General features: G+C 39.9%; 2 protein-coding genes across 3 annotated transcripts; both read left to right on the plus strand.

The window, feature by feature from the left end:
- The first annotated feature begins 3,019 nt into the window (after positions 1–3,019).
- LOC133738670 (G2/mitotic-specific cyclin S13-7-like) lies at positions 3,020–6,033 on the plus strand. Of its 2 annotated transcripts, none has more exons than XM_062166251.1 (8): positions 3,020–3,175; positions 3,826–3,967; positions 4,069–4,138; positions 4,269–4,502; positions 4,615–4,740; positions 4,847–5,254; positions 5,360–5,538; positions 5,642–6,033. In XM_062166251.1, exons 1-8 carry the CDS (start codon positions 3,139–3,141, stop codon positions 5,802–5,804), a joined length of 1,359 nt encoding a protein of 452 aa, XP_062022235.1. In that variant the 5' UTR covers positions 3,020–3,138; the 3' UTR covers positions 5,805–6,033. The 2 variants fall into 2 exon arrangements, with proteins under 2 accessions (XP_062022235.1, XP_062022236.1); XM_062166252.1 differs by having other exon boundaries at positions 4,078–4,138; positions 5,642–6,032.
- Positions 6,034–7,653: 1,620 nt separating this feature from the next.
- On the plus strand, positions 7,654–9,044 carry LOC133738671 (uncharacterized). The gene is made up of 2 exons (XM_062166253.1): positions 7,654–7,992; positions 8,396–9,044. The coding sequence occupies exons 1-2, from the start codon at positions 7,675–7,677 to the stop codon at positions 8,762–8,764; spliced, it is 687 nt and encodes a 228-aa protein (XP_062022237.1). The 5' UTR covers positions 7,654–7,674; the 3' UTR covers positions 8,765–9,044.
- The last annotated feature ends 9,285 nt before the right edge of the window (positions 9,045–18,329 follow it).

An 18,329-nucleotide genomic window follows, 5' to 3' on the forward strand; every position in this document is an offset into this window, starting at 1 on the left:
GGCTATGTAAGAGTCTGATCCCTTTAATGTAACGAAAAGATAAAAATATAAAAATTGTAAGGAGTAACACCGGTTGGAATTACATAATGGAAATGGCACCTTCTTTCACTTTGTTTTATCAAGGCAAACTTCAAATTGGAAGGTCTTTATTGGAGACCATATGTTCTCATTAGTCGTTCCATGTGCAATGGAATTTACATGTCATAAACAAGGTATTCCGATCATGCTTGGTTTATGTAATTAGCGCTAAGATTCTGGGATTTATGACTCTCCCAAAGACCTGCGAAAAAGGATTGTCTTAACGATAAGAGAAAGACCCTAAAAGTGTTAATTAGGTCTAAAAGGATAAGGTGTTAGCTTGGATCTTTAGTAGGTGTTAGGGAAAGAGAGTTCTTAGTGGTTTGGTCATATAAAAGCAACATAAATAGTCATAAAACGCCAACTGAAATCTTTAGAGAGAATAGACCAAATATGAAAGATCTACATCATGCTACTCTCTACAGCAAAATCGGATGTCCCCGAAGGGACTCTACAGCAAAAATTGCTCACCAACGTAACTGTAATCTTGCTCCGACCATTGACTTGTTCCTATATCTATAATATTCTACTGGAAAAACCTTTCAACTAGTCAAAGCCAGAGGTTCACGTTTTCAAACTCAAAGCACCTAAAATCACAATCCAGCCTACAATTCATCAACAAAGTCAATCAAGTACAAAACTCGAAAGCTAGCTAATTAATCTCCCCCAGTCCCACGTACCCTCTTTCAGGTTCTATATAAGAACCATACCTAGCTTACCTCTCTTGTATACCTCCAATTCTTCAAACTCAAACATTCTCTTAGCTCAGCTACTGCTGAAGGGAGTTCTACGTGTTAAAATGAAATCTCATTCTCATTCCCTTGTGTTGGCTTTGAACGCCTTTTCCATTGTCATCTTCTTCCTCTTGCTCTCTTACTCCATGCAGGCCGAGGCCTCAAGACCTCTTCGAGGTGCTCATCGCTCCACTGCTACTCATTTCGAGTCGATAAAGCGTTTGATTATTGCTCAAGCTTACTCCGGTCCCAGCCGCAGAGGACGCGGTCACTGATCATATAGAAATGATCTTTGTGTGCTCGAAACTCGCATTCTATAAAGTCGTTTCCACTATTCATGAAATAGCCAAGCTACGAGGTCAAGGGAAATTTTGGTAGAAAAGATTGTTGTTATTATAATTTTTAGTTTGTAGAGGTGTTTTTGGCCGACACATCTTCGAAAGTTTCAACTTTCAAGGCCACAATGAGTAATCACACTGTTTTTATTCATTCATCGTAACTGGTTAACGTGAATCTGATTTCATACATTAATATGATAGTTATATAAATACCTTGTCTTTTTTTTCGTAATTGTGTGTTTATACATGCATATCGAGTCTCGTAGGTGTGACAAGATTGAAGAGTAAACGTATGAAACATAATACGTACGCTATATATGTTAGGTTGAGATTATTAAATCTTAATTAGTATGGCTCTTTTATATGTTGGTAAAAGGTCAACACAAAAGGACAATTCTTAGGAGTGAACGAGCATATTCACCCTCATTGTCGATTAATATACTTTTACTTAATAAATTTATAATCAAACGATCCATATCTTAAATTAGTCTTTAAAGATCATCTTTGTAAAAAATCAATCGAATCAAAAATCGTTCAATTATCTAATTGAATCAAATAAATAGATGGTTCTAACAACACTTACTACTATTATGATGAACCGTCTATGTATTTAATAGAAATGAATAATCAAAAGGTCTTCAATTTGATTGATTTTTTACAGAGCTAATCTTTGTATTACATTATACAACATGAATTAATGGTTGGATTAGAAAATTATAAAGTTATTATGAGTTAATCGCAAGAGAGAGTGCATATGCTCATTCACCCCAGGGGCGAACCTAAGAATTGTCAAATACAAAAACATCACACCGGTGAAACTGAGGTATAAAATAACACAAAGTAACTAGGCATATAAAAAAAACGGCATCATTTAATTGCTATTTTATGTTTTTATCAATTTTAAATTGCATTTTAGTTTCTTAGAAATTTGTTTATTTGAACTTTCTCTCATATCTGAGAAAAAAAATCTTAAGGAATAAATCGAAATACATCATGGACCAAAGACCCGAGATAAGCGAGGAGAGTAGCTAGCTCCGTTAGGAATGATACTTGTTCTTTATTATAATCTTTTGGGTATATACCTTAGTAATCTGTATCACTATTTTACTTGCTCTTGTTATGTATCTTTTTTTTTTTCTTTAAATAAGATGATCAAATGATTTCACTCCTACCCCTATGGTGACTCGAACCCATGACATCGATCTCAGGTAGTGGGTGCTCTTGTTATGTATCTATTTTTGTTGAGAATTGTTCTTTAATTAATTATGCAAGGAATGTTAACCCACTACAGTTCGAATATTTTAGTTTGGCATATCAACTGTAACGTTTGGTTATTTTTTAACAAAAGTTGTAGTCTTCTGTTATTTTTGTTTTTGAAATTATCTAAGTCACTTGTTTATGCACGTATATATCAAGTTATGCGAACATGATGACTTATTGTTTTCCGACCAAGATAAAACTCTTATTGTGAAAGAAAAAAATGAAGTATGACTTACGATTGAGCATCTTAATAACAATTGTAATGTTTCGCCATGTCCAAAAGAGAAAATGTATGTAGTCAATTTGGAGAGAGACTTAATTGATTAATTCCATAAATATCATTTTGCCCATGATTTATCCACTAAATATTCCACTTAAACGGTAATAATATTCTTTCTATTTATTTGTCGAAAATTCAGATCACGTGGCACTCTGTAAAATCCAGAATAAGCTGTAATGAGTTGGTGACCACGCCTTGACCCCCAGTCATTTACCTTTCTGCCCCTAACGGTAATATTCTCAAATGAATAGGCCCGTAGATGGTGCCTCTGATCCAACGGCTCAAAATTAAAGAAAATGAGACCGTTGGAGTGAAGCGGTGGCTCCCCTAGCTTCAAAAAGGGGGTCATTCGGCTCCAAATTCTTATTCATTCTCTGAATCGCTTCTTCTTCTTGTTCTTCACAGAGAGAAAGATTGAAAGGATTGATTTTGAATCAAAGATTTAGGAATGGCTTCGAGAGTCGTTGATCAACAACAAGCCAGAGGTATTGTTTTCTGATTCTAATTGGGGGTTTTGTTGTTCTTGGAAGATTTTTCATCTGATTTATGATACTAAATGTGATTTTAATAAAAAGTTTTAATCTTTGGACTTTGTGTTTGTGTAATTGCATAACCCATGTTGAGAAATCGTGGATTTTGATGGTTCGTGGTGCCTTTTTCGTTTAAATTTTGCAAGAAATTTTCTGATTTGGTTTCTGGGTGTGGTTAGTTTTCCCTTAATATGATTAATTGAGGCTTACCCATGTTGAGAAATCGACGATTCTGATTGTTCTTGGTGCCTTTTCGTATGAAATTTTCTGATTTGCCTTCTGGGTTTGGTTAACTTTCACCCAATATGATTAATTGAGGGCTTAAGGTTTAGATCTAAAACGTTGTCTGTTATGGGAATTTACCTTATTTGGTTTAGAAAGTTTCAGATAATGTTGACCAAAACCGATGGAAGGGTTCTGTTTCTTGTATCTAAATGATGAAAAAATCATACCTTTTCAATCTTTTGACAGAAAAGATTTGCTTTGAGTTGTCAGATTTCTTTGAAATTAGACTGTTGTATCTGTGTTGTGATCGATTTCTACAAATGGGTTTGTTATGATAGGTGTTCTTTGTGGACTGAGATTAATGTGTTCTGTTATAATAGGTATGGCAGTGGCCGGAGTAGGAGTTAAGCCACAGAAGAAGAACGCTGTGGCGGATGGGAGAAACCGAAAACCACTTGGTGAGATTGGTAACCAGCAACTTGTTCGAGGAATTGAGATCAAGCCGAATCGCCCAATAACAAGGTTTATTACTCGCTTTTCTATTTGTGCCTATTTTCAATTGTTTTGGTTACTTTGGCTTTATGTTCTATGGTGATTGTTACTTTCTTACTAATGTTCTATAGTGATTGCAGGAACTTCCGGGCTCAATTACTAGCTAATGCACAGGCTGCAGCAGCTAATGAGAACAACAAGGTTTGTTTTGATACATTTCTTGCATTATCATGTGTCTGATTATGGGTTCTTTAATCACATTTATACCTTGTTTGCTTTGCTTTATTCATGTATCTGATTTTGGGTTCTGCCTATTTTGTTTGATGTACAGAAGCAAGTTTGTGTTACCGTGAATGAACTTGTGGCGGTTAAAAGGGATGAGGCACCCAAGCCAGTGCAGAAGAAAGTAGTTAATATCAAGTTGAAGCCCAAGGAGATAATCGAAATCAGCCCGGACACAGAGGAAGGCTTGATTGAAAAGGCTAAGCATGAGAAGAAGAAAGAAGGAGCTTCAAAGAAGAAAGCAGCACCAACTCTCACTTCAGTCCTTACTGCTAGAAGCAAGGTAACATTTTGACCCTTTTTCATTCTTTGGCTGAATGGACTAGATGATCTTTGGTGGCAGTTTTTCACTTTGTGGTATTGTTTGTTCTTATATATCTATTGGTGATATCCAGGCTGCTTGTGGTTTGACTAATAAACCAAAGGAAGTGATTGTTGATATTGATGCCAAAGATGCTGGTAATGACTTGGCTGCTGTAGAATATGTTGAGGACATGTACAAGTTTTATAAGCTTGTTGAGGTATGGATTAGATTGAATTGTCCCCTTATTTTCAGTATCACTTGTATATTTCACTGTCAGTCTCTGATTCAATCAGTCTCTAACTAATATCACACATATAATGCAGAATGAGAACCGCCCTCATGACTATATGGACTCACAGCCTGAGATTAACGAAAACATGAGAGCAATTCTGATGGACTGGCTGGTAGTTGTTCACAGCAAGTTCGAGCTTTCTCCAGAGACTTTCTACCTAACCACCAACGTAATTGATCGGTTCCTTTCAGTCAAGACTGTGCCAAGGAGAGAGTTGCAATTAGTTGGCATCAGCGCCATGCTGATTGCCTCAAAGTATGAAGAGATCTGGCCCCCTCAGGTCGATGACTTTGTTAGCCTTTCGGACAATGCTTACAGTAATGTGCAGATATTGGTGATGGAGAAAATGATACTGGGCAAGTTGGAGTGGACCTTGACTGTACCTACACTCTATGTGTTCTTGGTCCGGTTCATTAAAGCCGCAATTCCAGATGAACAAGTGAGAAATCATATCAAAACCCTCTCAATTGTTGCTACCTGTGGCTTAATTAGATAAGTTGCTAATATTAAGTCATTAACATTATTCTTGTGTGGAATTGTCCAGATGGAAAACCTGGTCTACTTTTTAGCGGAATTGGGTATGATGCATTATGGCATGCTAATGTACTGCCCTTCAATGGTTGCTGCCTCTGCAGTCTATGCTGCTAAATGCACTCTAAACAAGAGTCCTGCTTGGTGTGACACGCTTAAGCTTCACACTGGTTTCTCAGAATCTCAACTAATGTAAGTATCTCTTGTATTCTCTTTTTTTGCTTTGAAAATCTATAAGTGGGTTTGTATGATTGATTGGATCTTTACTTACTATCCTTTAATTGTTTTCAAACAGTGATTGTTCCAAAGTGTTGGTGAGCTTGCATGCTAAGGCTGCGAAAAACAAGCTTCAGGGTGTGTTCAAGAAGTACTTGAGTTCTGAGAGAGGTGCTGTGGCTTTGCTGTCTCCAGCCAAAGTGCTTTTGCCCCCAGCGAAAGCTTCAGGAGGATCTTCATAGACACTTAATCATGGGATTCTGGAAGAAGCGGATACAACTAAGAGAATCAACAGTAGTTGATAATAGATTTGGTTTGGTGATTGGGTACACCTGCATAAACACATGTTCAGACAAAAACAGATGTGTTTTAGATTCTATTGTACTGTTCCATGTTTAGATTTCAAGGAAACATTATTAGTATTATAATTCTTTCCATTCTTCCTATTTTTGTGAAATTGTGCTCCATTTATTTCACTATGCCTCACTATGAGGACTATTGTACTTATGTCTTTAGGCAAATATTTGATCCTTAAGCACGTCCAAAAAAAAAGCACAACCCTTTCACTAACGAATGAGGATAACCATTGTGTTTATCTCTATGTACAAGTTAGGTTCTGCATTCAAAGCTTAATACACATCTATTATTAACTCTTTGAACTTTGTTTTTCTGCTTCTTTGCCATTAGTTCTCTTAAATGATCAATGATCCATCAAGATCCTATATCTGTGTTGGCCTATAGGCAAATGTTGATCCTTAAGCTGTGAACCCTTTCACTAACGAATGAGGATAACCATTTTGTTTATCTCTATGTACAAGTTAGGTTCTGCATTCAAAGCTTAATATACATCTATTATTAACTCTTTGAACTTTGTTTTTCTGCTTCTTTGCCATTAGTTCTCTTAAATGATCAATAATGATCATTTAAGATCCTATATCTGTGTTGAACCTATAGGCAAATGTTTGATCCTTAAGCTGTGAACCCTTTCACTAACGAATGAGGATAACCATTTTGTTTATCTCTATGGACAAAGTTAGATTCTGCATTCAAAGCTTAATATACATCTATTATTAACTCTTTGAACTTTGTTTTTCTGCTTCTTTGCCATTAGTTCTCTTAAATGATCAATAATGATCATTTAAGATCCTATATCTGTGTTGAACCTATAGGCAAATGTTTGATCCTTAAGCTGTGAACCCTTTCACTAACGAATGAGGATAACCATTTTGTTTATCTCTATGGACAAAGTTAGATTCTGCATTCAAAGATACATCTATTATTAACTCTTTGAACTTTGTTTTTCTGCTTCTTTGCCATTAGTTCTCTTAAATGATCAAGATCCTATATCTGTGTTGGGCCTATATTTCAAATTCTCAGTTCCTACTAGTTTATCATTCTCACCACTTTGGGAGCCTCCTTTTCTTAACATAGAGTAGATCCGTAGCCAAAAAACTGTTAACAAATTAAGTCATCCATTCTGTCCTCCTCCTTTTCTTAACATAGAGCAGATCCGTAGCCAAAAAACTCTTAACAAATTAAGTCATCCATTCTGTCCTCCTCCTTAACAAAGTTGTTTTACAGTGGTCATGTTATCCAAAACGACTAATGGCTTATCCTGTTAGTTAAAATTGTGTCATTAATTAAAATCTTGAAACTTAATCATTTATGGGCCGAAGGTACCTTGCTGGACTTGATCAATTCTTTCTTCACCCTTTGATCTGTATACAACTCGCCATGATTTGGACAGAAGTAAATATATTACTAGAAATGAAAGGAAAAAAAGAAAACGAAGACATTTTCAACCCCTTAATCACCAGTCCCCTACATTTATTTCAAGTGCTGGAAAACTCAAAGTCAAGCAGACTACTAGGACTTTTGTTTTGGTAAGAAGACTATGACCATGCCAGTTAATTGAATTGAATACAAATCAAAGATGGATTAGTGATTTAGTTCGTTCCTTACGTAGTTACGTACATGGCTCTTAATGAATATTGGTGAGTAAACGCCCTAATGCTGACCATGTCTTGCAGAACCAAACTCTATATAAACCACAAAGAGCAAACACTATGTGCATAACAAATTACAGTCACTTGGTAAATCATTTCAAACACCATGGCTCGCTTTCTCCTTTCATTTGTCTTTGCTTCTCTCTTAGCCCTAGCTACAGTCCATGAAACTCAAGCTATTGAGTACATCGTTGAGAACCGGGCTCTCAGCACCCCTGGTGGAGTCCGTTTTAGAGACGAGCTGGGCGTGGACTACACCAAGCAAAGAATGAGAGACGCGACTGATTTCATCTGGAACCTCTTTAAGGAAACTACAGCTGCAGAGAGAAGGGACACGCCGCGCATAAGCTTGTTCGTCGAAGACAGAGAAGGCATTGCGGTTTCGAGCGGTGACATTATTCATGTTTCAGCCAAGTACATCCAGGTACATATATACATGGTCAAGATTTTCAAGATTTTACGTTTTTTTTTTTTTTCCCTTTGGTATTTCTTTTGACTAATATATACACATAGCAATCTCGAAGTATAAGAAAATTTTCTTGTCACAATTCATTATTTTATCATTACGTACATTTTATCCCCAGCTACGCTGAATATGGATGAAGTCTATGACAATTTTGTTTTGACATACGTGTTAAACTGTTAACTCGTGAGATGAAAGACATTTGAATTTTTTAATATTCAAATGTCATCAAAATTTTGCATTAAAAACTCCTTTGATGATGAAATTTAAATTTTCTACCCTTTATTTTTCGGTATGTCAATATCTTCTTTATACTAATTTTTTACCTTACACTTGCGAATGATTTTTACTACTGTGTATTCAGGACCTACCGGCAGCAAATCTCAAAAACGACTTCAATTGGGTACTTTACCATGAGATCACACACTCATTGCAGAGGAATGGAAAAGGTCAGGCTCCTACCGGAGTGGTAGAAGGGATTGCTGAGTTTGTGACCTTGAAGTCTGGTTTTATACCCCCCTCGTTTGCAAAACCTGGTGATGGTAACAGTTGGGACGAGGGTTACAGCGTAACTGCACGGTTCCTGGATTACTGCAATGGTCTTAAAGACGGGTTTGTGGCAGAACTTAACAAGAAGATGATAGATGGTTACAGTAACGATTTCTTTAACCAGTTGCTCGGGAAGACAGTCGATCAGCTGTGGACTGAATATAAAGCCAAATATGCAAACTAAGGGTATTTCATATTAGTTGATAACATATGTGAATAAGAGCTAGGTCGTGTATTAAGAAGGCGAATAAGTGATAGGGCAACAGGTTAATTATATATGACATGTATGTCCACTCAGTATTCATCTAATGCAATTGTTTAGTGTACTGACTATTAAATAAAATGCTTCTCTAAATAGTGAAGTCTTTTGGTGTAATGAATCTGAACTGTGGTGTGAGTTAAATTTCTTTGTCATAACAGAAAGATGCAAGTTTAATAGGTCTAAATTTTGACCACATTTCATAGATATTTTGCAATCTCTCAAGAGTGACCAAACGAAAGAGCTACATTAGTTTTGTGGATCAATCTTTTATTAAATATAAAGGAAATGAATCCTACTGTGGGGGATTTTTTTTTTTTTTTTTAATTTTAATTTCATTTTTCATGACCACCATCATGATTAATATGTGTATGTTTTCAATCACTTTTGGGTAGCCAAACTGTACAAGTTTATTTACGTTCTATCAGATTGGAAGACACATGAATTATTAACGTTGATGCATATTTTTGTAATGGAGTTTTTTTCTTTTCTTTTTTTTTCAAAAATGGAATAAAATTATAAACGAGTTTCTCTATACAACCAACTCTCAAGTTATCAAACAAAAACTATATTAATTTTGTGGTTCATCAGGCATATAATAGTGTTGGGGAGATCCAAAAAAGTTGGAGCGAAACCGAAACCTAAACCTAGGTTTCGTGAGCAGTGCGGCGGCGTCTCTTGGCTCCGATCTGTAGCAGGGCGCTCCGGCGTCGTTTTCCATACAAAGGAGGACGAGACTTCGATCTCGGGCTAGATGGTGGTGTGACGAGTCCGGATTTGGTTCTTTCGGGCTGAGTTGTGGTCGACGGCTGTGGTCGGCATCAGGTTTGCGGGGGAGGCTCTTCTTGCATAATCGGTTTTCCACTCGGAGTGAATTGGCGTCGTTCTTTGGGCGGCAGGCGTCCGGCTTCAGACTTTGAAGCGGGTCGTGTTTTAGCGGCGGCCTCTCTTTCGCCGGCTTAGACCATAGGCAAGGTCTTTTCCAACTCTCATGATGGGGGAGGGTCGCTGGCGGCCGCTTGAGCGGTGATGGGCAGAGGCTGCCGCTCGGAAAGGTCAACTCCCGGTCAACTTGGGTGTGGGAGACGATGGGTTGGGCAGTGGACTTTTGGGCCTCTGCCGATCTGGGCTGCTATGCAGTCTGGAGAACTGGGCCTGTGGTTCAGTTCCCCTTTTCTTTTACACTTGGGTTGGGTTCAGGTTTGGACTTTTTGGGAGGTGGCATGTCTTGCTCTTTTACCCCGTACTTGTTCCTATGATGTTGCTATGGCTGGGTTGAGTGTTGCGACGTACACCAAGAGGGTCTTAGGCGTCAAGATGTTCAGACCAGTGGTTCCATCCTAGGACAGTGTAGGGCTAGGGAGTTTTTTCAATTCTGTATTTTGTTTTCAGCAGTACGTTCCTTTAGGATTTTAGTTTTTTTTGGAATTTCTGTTTTGGATTTTAGTACTCTATGAGCTTGCATTGTAATATGAGGGGTGCTTGTACCCTTCATGCTTAACCGAGCGAGGTCGTCATGATTTCTATCAATGGATGAGTCTTCCGTTGCCCTAAAAAAAAAAAAAGAAGTTATCAAACAGAAAAGCATGAGAAGCTGAGAGGGGAAGTGAATGACACCAGCTTTGAGCTTGAGCACGATGACTAGCTTTCCAATAGCATCGGCTAGAAAATCTGATGGTTCTCAACACTTATCATTATTTGTGGGGGACTACTAGGGTTTGACCCTGGTCGTCGCCACATAGCACTTTGGCTATGATGGCTTTATATTCGGACAAAAACAGATGTGTTTTAGATCGATTCTATTGTACTGTTCCATGTTTAGATTTCAAGGAAACATTATTAGTATTATAATTCAATCCATTCTTCCTATTTTTGTGAAATTGTGCCCCATTTATCTCACTCTTTACATATGCATTGGATCCCTTATTTCACTATGTGGACTATTGTACCAATGCCTCACTATGGGGACTATTGTACTAATGGCTTTAGGCAAATATTTGATCATGTTTAAGGATAATAGAATTGAGAGAGAATTGTAGAGAGAGATGTGTATTATTATTGAGAATAGGAGCCCTATATATAGGGATTACAAAGTACTAGTTCTAATGTTACAAGGAATACCAATCCATGTAGGATTGGGAAATCTAGAACCTTCTCTCCTATTGCTACTCCTAGTTTGATAAGGCACACTAAATCGATATTCCTTCAACACTCCCCCTTGTGCCGCTTCAAACTTGGTGGTGACGCTTCATCCGTTGCCTCGTTAAAAACCTTGCCAGGTAACAAAAACCCTGTGGGATAAAAATAACCCTGGTCGAAGGACAAAAAGAGCACAACACGTCCTTCACTCTTCGAGATCGAACATGTAGACATCATAACTCCCCCTGATGTCGATATCTCCCCCTGATTGCTACAATCGTGGGAGTTCGGATAACTTTCTCAATCCGATGCTCTTCACATGTTTCTCGAATGTGGATTTAGGTAACGACTTAGTGAATAAGTCCGCTACATTATCCTCTGATCGGATTTGATTCACTTCAATCTTTAGAAGTGATTGTTGTTGCTGATTATAAAAGAACTTAGGCGATATATGCTTGGTGTTGTCGCCTTTGATGAAACCTAACTTCATTTGTTCAATACAAGCTGCATTATCCTCATAAATGCATGTAGGTTCATCTGTGGTAGACTTCAAACCACAACTTCCTTGAATATGTCGAATCATAGACCTTAGCCATATACATTCACGAACGGCTTCATGTAGAGCAATAATCTCTGCATGATTCGAGGAAGTAGCAACAAGGGTCTGTTTCGTAGACCTCCAAGATATCGCAGTGCTTCCCATGGTAAAGACATAACCAGTTTGGGAGCGACCTTTGTGAGGGTCAGAGAGGTACCCTGCATCAGCAAATCCCATCAAAACATCATTGTCGTTTTGATGGAGGGGAGTAGGGTGAGGCCGGCCACCCTTGGTGTTGGTGGCGGCGTTGGCGGCAATATGGCCGGCCACTTTGTCATGGTGGACGGTGGCTCCATGCCTAATGGGGTCCGATCCCATTCTTCCGTCATTCCTCTTCGATCTCTCTGTAGGGATAAAATAGGCCCATATCAATCGTACCTCCTAGGTATCGAAAGATTGTCTTTACACCAATCCAATGGCGGCGTGTTGGCGCAGAGCTATGTCGAGCTAACAAGTTCACTGCAAAAGAGATGTCTGGTCTTGTGCATTGAGCTAAGTACAATAATGCGCCTATTGCACTTAAATAGGGCACTTCGGCCTCTAATGGTTCTTCGTCCTCATCCTTTGGACGAAACGGATCTTTTCCGGGCTCAAGACTACGACCAATCATGGGAGTACTCACAGGCTTTGCTTTATCTTCATTAAAGCGCCTTAGGATTTTCTGAGTATATGCAGACTGATGGATCAAAATCCCATCACTACGGTGCTCGAGTTCTACACCGAGACAAAACCGTGTTTTCCCAAGATCTTTCATCTCAAATTCGGATTTCAAGTATTTAGCAGTTTCCTTCAACTCATCTAGAGTTCCAATTAGGTTCATGTCATCGACATAAATTGCTACGATTGCAAATCCGGAACTTGTTCTCTTAATGAACACGCATGGGCATATTTCGTTGTTAATATATCCCTTCCCAATCAAGTAGTCACTTAGACGGTTATACCACATCCGTCCGGATTGTTTTAATCCATATAGTGAGCGTTTTAACCTTATTGAAAACGCGCTCCGTGGTTTAGAGCCACTTGATTTGGGTAATTGAAGTCCATCTGGAACCTTCATATATATCTCTGAATCTAGATCCCCATAGAGATATGCTGTAGCCACATCCATAAGCTGCATGTCAAGTTTTTCGGAAACTACCAAACTGACAAGGTAGCGGAACGTTATAACGTCCATTACGGGAGAATATGTCTCCTCGTAGTCGATTCCAGGGCGTTGTGAGAAACCTTGCGCCATGAGGCGGGCTTTATATCTTACCACCTCATTTTTCTCATTACGCTTTCTAACAAAGACCCATTTATGGCCAACAGGCTTTACACTTGGGGGTGTCTGCGTTACAGGCCCAAATACCTGTCTCTTTGTTAGTGAATCCAATTCAACCCGGATCGCATCTTTCCATTTAGGCCAATCTGCTCTTCGTTGACATTCTTCAACAGAGCGAGGTTCGATATCATCATATTCTATGATTCCTTTTGCAACATGATATGCAAACGCATCATCAATTGCCATAGAATTTCTATCCATCATCTCATGTACACTAGTGTAATTTATGGAGATCTCTCTATTCTCTGGAGTTGGTTCTGACATTGGAGCGTCCCCCAATGATGTCTCTCGGACATAACCATAATCCGGAATATTCTCATGAGATGGATTATTCACATCGATGATTAATGGATTATTTTGTGCCAAACTCGCTTTCTTTCTTGGGCGAGAATCCATCGAACCTATAGGCCTCCCGCGCTTCCTGGCAGGAGCCATGGGCCTAGCCACAACGTCACCATCACTGTGAGAGGGGACGTTGGCGCCATGCTCAAATCCTCTTGAGTTAGCGTCATGTCCTCTAGTTTTAGGGACATCAATCCTTGCAGGCACGTTTGCAGCAGGTATGTGTGATCTCGTCACTTTAGCGATATCAGAAAACGTATCAGGCATCGATTCTGCTACGTTCTGAAGATCGAGAATTCTCCGCACTTCAGTTTCGGACTGTGCGGTTCGGGGATCAAGATGAGACAGAGTGGGGACAGACCACGACAATTCCTGTCGTTCCTGTTGAACATTTATGTTCTTATCTCCCCCTAACGACGGGAAGACTGTCTCATCGAAGTGACAATCCGCAAATCTAGCGGTAAAGAGATCGCCTGTCAAGGGTTCTATGTAGCGGATAATCGTTGGAGAATCATATCCAACATAAATGCCTAATCGTCGTTGAGGACCCATTTTGGTGCGCTGTGGCGGCGCATTAGGCACATATACTGCACACCCAAATATGCGTAAGTGTGAGACATTAGGCTCATACCCAGTTACCATCTGGGACGCAGAAAATGGTGGAGTGGCAGTGGGCCTCAGATGAATAAGCACAGCTGCATGCAATATTGCATAGCCCCAAGCAGAAATAGGGAGATTGGTGCGCATTACCAATGCCCTAGCGACCATTTGTAGTCGTTTAATGGCGGCTTCTGCGAGACCATTTTGGGTGTGAACATGAGGAACAGGATGTTCAACATCAATCCCAATGGGTATGCAATAATCATCAAAAGTCTTTGATGTAAACTCTCCAGCATTGTCTAATCTTATAGACTTAATAGGATGAGCAGGGTGGTGAGCCCTTAACTTAATGATTTGTGCTAGGAGTTTAGCAAATGCAGCGTTCCTTGTGGACAATAGCATGACATGTGACCAGCGTGTCGATGCATCAATCAACACCATAAAATATCGAAATGGTCCGCATAGTGGTTGGATAGGTCCACAAATATCACCTTGGATGCTTTGCAAGAATGGTATATTTTCTTTGGTGTCCTTTGCATAGGATGGTCTCGATCCTAACTTTGCTAAAGAGCAGGCTTTGCAGAACGAATGATGGGCTTTATAAACAACCAATGAGGATTTTGGTTGAGCCACAAAGGCACAAGTGACTTTAGAAGTAAAAGTTGGAGACAAAGGAGCCTTGGTGGCGTCAATGCCACCCTGAGGCCGCAGGGGGAAGGCGGCGCCGGCCAAGGATGGTCAGATTTGGGGGTGAACGGCGCCGTGAGGCGCAGGGGCTCCTTCGGTGTCCAAAAACCGAGTTTTACTTCTTTTCGTTCTGAAAAAGGGATGTCCGTGTGAAGTCTTTAATATACGGATCATCATGTCACGACCTGGGTGTCCCAAACGGTCGTGCCAAAGCCTATATGTGTCGGAATCCCATAAATCATCTCTCATGACATGGTTGGATTCAATGACTCGAATAGTGGTTGCATACAACCCACTAGAGCGACACATAAGTTTCTCTAATACTCGGTTATTTCCGTAGTCATTAGAGGTGATGCAAAGGAACTCTTGTCCATTCTCACAATGCGTTTCCGCATGAAAACCATTGGCTCTTACATCTTTGAAGCTAATAAAGTCGAAAAAGATATCCAAGACATGAGATAAAAGAAATCGACACTTTATTAATAATAGCCAATGATTACATCAAAGTTTCTTGACCAAAATCTAATCCAACATAAAAATCAAACCGTTGACAAATCGTAGTCACTCAATCCGTTCGGTAATTTCAATTTAGTTGTGACCAGGTAAGATAAGGCGAGATTTTGGTGGAGCGTTGCTCACTTTTAAAACCGTTCTCTCAGATCAAACCTTGCCTAGACATCACAAGTACTCTTGAGTACGCCTAGAGGGAAAAAGTGAATACAATAAGTCATTTTATTGATTTAAGGCATAATTGCCATTTACATAATTCTTGGAAAAGACTATAAATAAAAATCTGCGGCATTTTATCTTCATCGCCAGATTTAAAGTCTTTGTGAACTCGATGTCTTGATCACCATGATGCGACTACCTCCGTAGGTACATTGCAAATTCAGGTCCATTGATCAGACGTTCCATATCAGAAATAGACACCATAAAGAGGATTCTCCCTTGATTGAGGCGCATTGGCGCAATATGCATAGTCCTTAGGACTGGTGGCGTTGGAAAGTGGTGCCCATGGCCAACGTTGGCTCCATGGTTTCCAACCCTATTTCCCTCAAAATCACGCCTCCTACGGTCGTGAGATTGTCGCCTTGAGCGATTACCTTCTTGAGCATTTCGATCGTATGGATCATGACGTCGATGGCGACTTTCTCTAGCCATAGAACGATGCTCTTGATAGCTATCTTGAAGCCTATCAAATCTTCTTTGCACAAGTTCATTGCCATGTCTTTCAGCAGTGGCCATAGCTTCAATAAGCTGTTGGAAACTTGTGATCCGTCTTGCATTTACATGAGTCCGGAATAAGTCAGAGGACCTCATAGCACAGACGGGGAAGGTATTGAGGGTTTTCTCAATCAACTGGTCTTCTGTGATCATCTTTCCACAGAGACGCATCATTACTCTGATGCTGAGAGCTTCCGAATAAAATTGCATGACAGTGTCAAATTTAGAGAAGCGAAGATCTTTCCATTCTGCTTCTGTATTCGGAAGTATGGAGTCACGAACATTGCCATATCGTTCGCGAAGCACATGCCAAAGCTTTATGGCGCTTTCCTCATTTATGAACTCAAACTGTAGGTCACTATCCATGTGACGTTTCATGAAGGCAAGTGCCTTGGAATTATCTTTCTCAGTTTGAGGGTCTGGAGCTGTTACAATAGGACAAAGCTCTTGGATTGTATGCAATAAATCACGGGCAATAAGGTGGATCTCGACATCAGTGACCCATGTTAAGTACCTTTTGCCTGCATAATCCAATGGAACAAAATCGAGTTTGTTCATGTTTGACATCCAGAAAGATGAAACAAGAACAAGCTAGTTAGTTTCGGAGTCAATGCTTCCACGAAAACTAATATAAATAAGATTTCCGAGCTATGCTACCAAGAAATCGATTTCCAAGAATAATTGGATTAGACCGAAACAATGATGTTTGAATGGTCAAAATAGATGCTCACGAACGCTCTTAGTCCGTAGCATACGAACGCTCTTAGTTCGTTAAATCGATGCTTACGGACGCTCTTAGTCCGAAGTCTTACGAACGCTCTTAGTTCGTTAATTGCGTGAATCCCCACGATTCCGCTTTTCAATGATCGAACCCACGTTATAAGAAAAGTGGGATGTAGAAGAAGGGAGGTTTTCAAGTCCCCGAGAAAAGAAGAAGAAATATAAATTTCAAATTTTTAGGAACTTCAAAACTTACTCTTTTGGATACTTACTTGTTGGTTTTGGATCACGCGCGTGTCGATGCAGGCGTGATGGAGCGAAGCAATCTGAGTAGCAGCGTGCAGCAGCAAGTTATATGTGCAGCAGGGGCTGCAGGATGAAGCTGGGCCGAGAGGTGCAGTAAGGCTGCAGGGGTGGCAGCTGCTAGACGCAAAGCTGCAGGCGCATGGGCGCGCAGGAGGTAGCAGCGGGCGCAACAGGTGCTGCAGGGAGCAGCAGACGTGCGGCAGAGCTGTAGGGGGCAGCAGGCAGCGACGCAGGGGCGTGTGGCTGCAGGAGCGGCTTGCAGGACAGCGGGGGCTGCTGTGCAAGGTTGCAGGCGCACGGGCGCTCGGAGCAGCAGTGTGCGCAGGGGCGCACGCGGGGCAGCAGTAGGCGCAGGGGCGCACGCGGGGCAGGCTGCAGCGATGCTAGCACGGGCTAGGGGCTGCGGCAGTTTTGGCGATATGAAATTCTTTTCGGGTTTTGGCTTTTTGGCTTTTGTGGTTTAGGGCTCGTGCTGATAACGTGTTTAAGGATAATAGAATTGAGAGAGAATTGTAGAGAGAGATGTGTATTATTATTGAGAATAGGAGCCCTATATATAGGGATTACAAAGTACTAGTTCTAATGTTACAAGGAATACCAATCCATGTAGGATTGGAAAATCTAGAACCTTCTCTCCTATTGCTACTCCTAGTTTGATAAGGCACACTAAATCGATATTCCTTCAACAGATCCTTAATTAAGCTGTGAACCCTTTCACTAACGAATGAGGATAACCATTGTGTTTATCTCTATGTACAAGTTAGGTTCTGCATTCAAAGCTTAATACATATCTATTATTAACTCTTTGAACTTTGCTTCTTTGCCATTAGTTCTCTTAAATGATCAATGTTCCATCAAGATCCTATATCTGTGTTGGCCTATAGGCAAATGTTTGATCCTTAAGCTGTGAACCCTTTCACTAACGAATGAGGATAACCATTTGGTACAAGTTAGGTTCTGCATTCAAAGCTTAATATACATCTATTATTAACTCTTTGAACTTTGTTTTTCTGCTTCTTTGCCATTAGTTCTCTTAATTAAATGATCAATGATCCATCAAGATCCCATATCTTGGCCTATATTTCAAATTCTCAGTTCGTACTAGTTTATGATTCTCACCACTTTGGGAGCCTCCTTTTCTTAACATAGAGTGGATCCGTAGCCAAAAAACTCTTAACATAGAGTGGATCCGTAGCCAAAAAACTCTTAACATAGAGTAGATCCGTAGCCAAAAAACTGTTAAACAAATTGAGTTCTGTCCTCCTCCTTTTCTTAACATAGAGCAGATCCGTAGCCAAAAAAACTTAACAAATCAAGTCATCCATTCTGTCCTCCTCCTTAACAAAGTTGTTTTACAGTAGTCATGTTAGCCAAAACGACTAATGGATCATCCTGTTGGTTAACATTGTGTCATTGATTAAAATCTTGAAACTTGATCATTTATGGGCCGAACTCAAAAGGGTACCTTGCTGGACTTGATCAATTCTTTCTTCACCCTTTGATCTGTATATGATTTGGACACAAGTCAATATATTACTAGAAATGAAAGGAAA

This window comes from Rosa rugosa, chromosome 3 (assembly GCF_958449725.1).
Source record: "Rosa rugosa chromosome 3, drRosRugo1.1, whole genome shotgun sequence".
Classification (NCBI taxonomy): Eukaryota; Viridiplantae; Streptophyta; class Magnoliopsida; order Rosales; family Rosaceae; genus Rosa; species Rosa rugosa.

What these genes read in the sequence shown, in the direction of transcription:
- LOC133738670 (XM_062166251.1), top strand. Translation starts at nt 3,139, where the DNA reads ATGGCTTCGAGAGTCGTTGATCAACAACAAGCCAGAG. An exon ending in TGATCAACAACAAGCCAGAG is followed by an intron (nt 3,176 to 3,825) that starts GTATTGTTTTCT and finishes CTGTTATAATAG; the next exon opens with GTATGGCAGTGGCCGGAGTA. An exon ending in TCCTTACTGCTAGAAGCAAG is followed by an intron (nt 4,503 to 4,614) that starts GTAACATTTTGA and finishes GGTGATATCCAG; the next exon opens with GCTGCTTGTGGTTTGACTAA.
- LOC133738671 (XM_062166253.1), top strand. Translation starts at nt 7,675, where the DNA reads ATGGCTCGCTTTCTCCTTTCATTTGTCTTTGCTTCTCTCTTAGCCCTA. An exon ending in TTTCAGCCAAGTACATCCAG is followed by an intron (nt 7,993 to 8,395) that starts GTACATATATAC and finishes CTGTGTATTCAG; the next exon opens with GACCTACCGGCAGCAAATCT.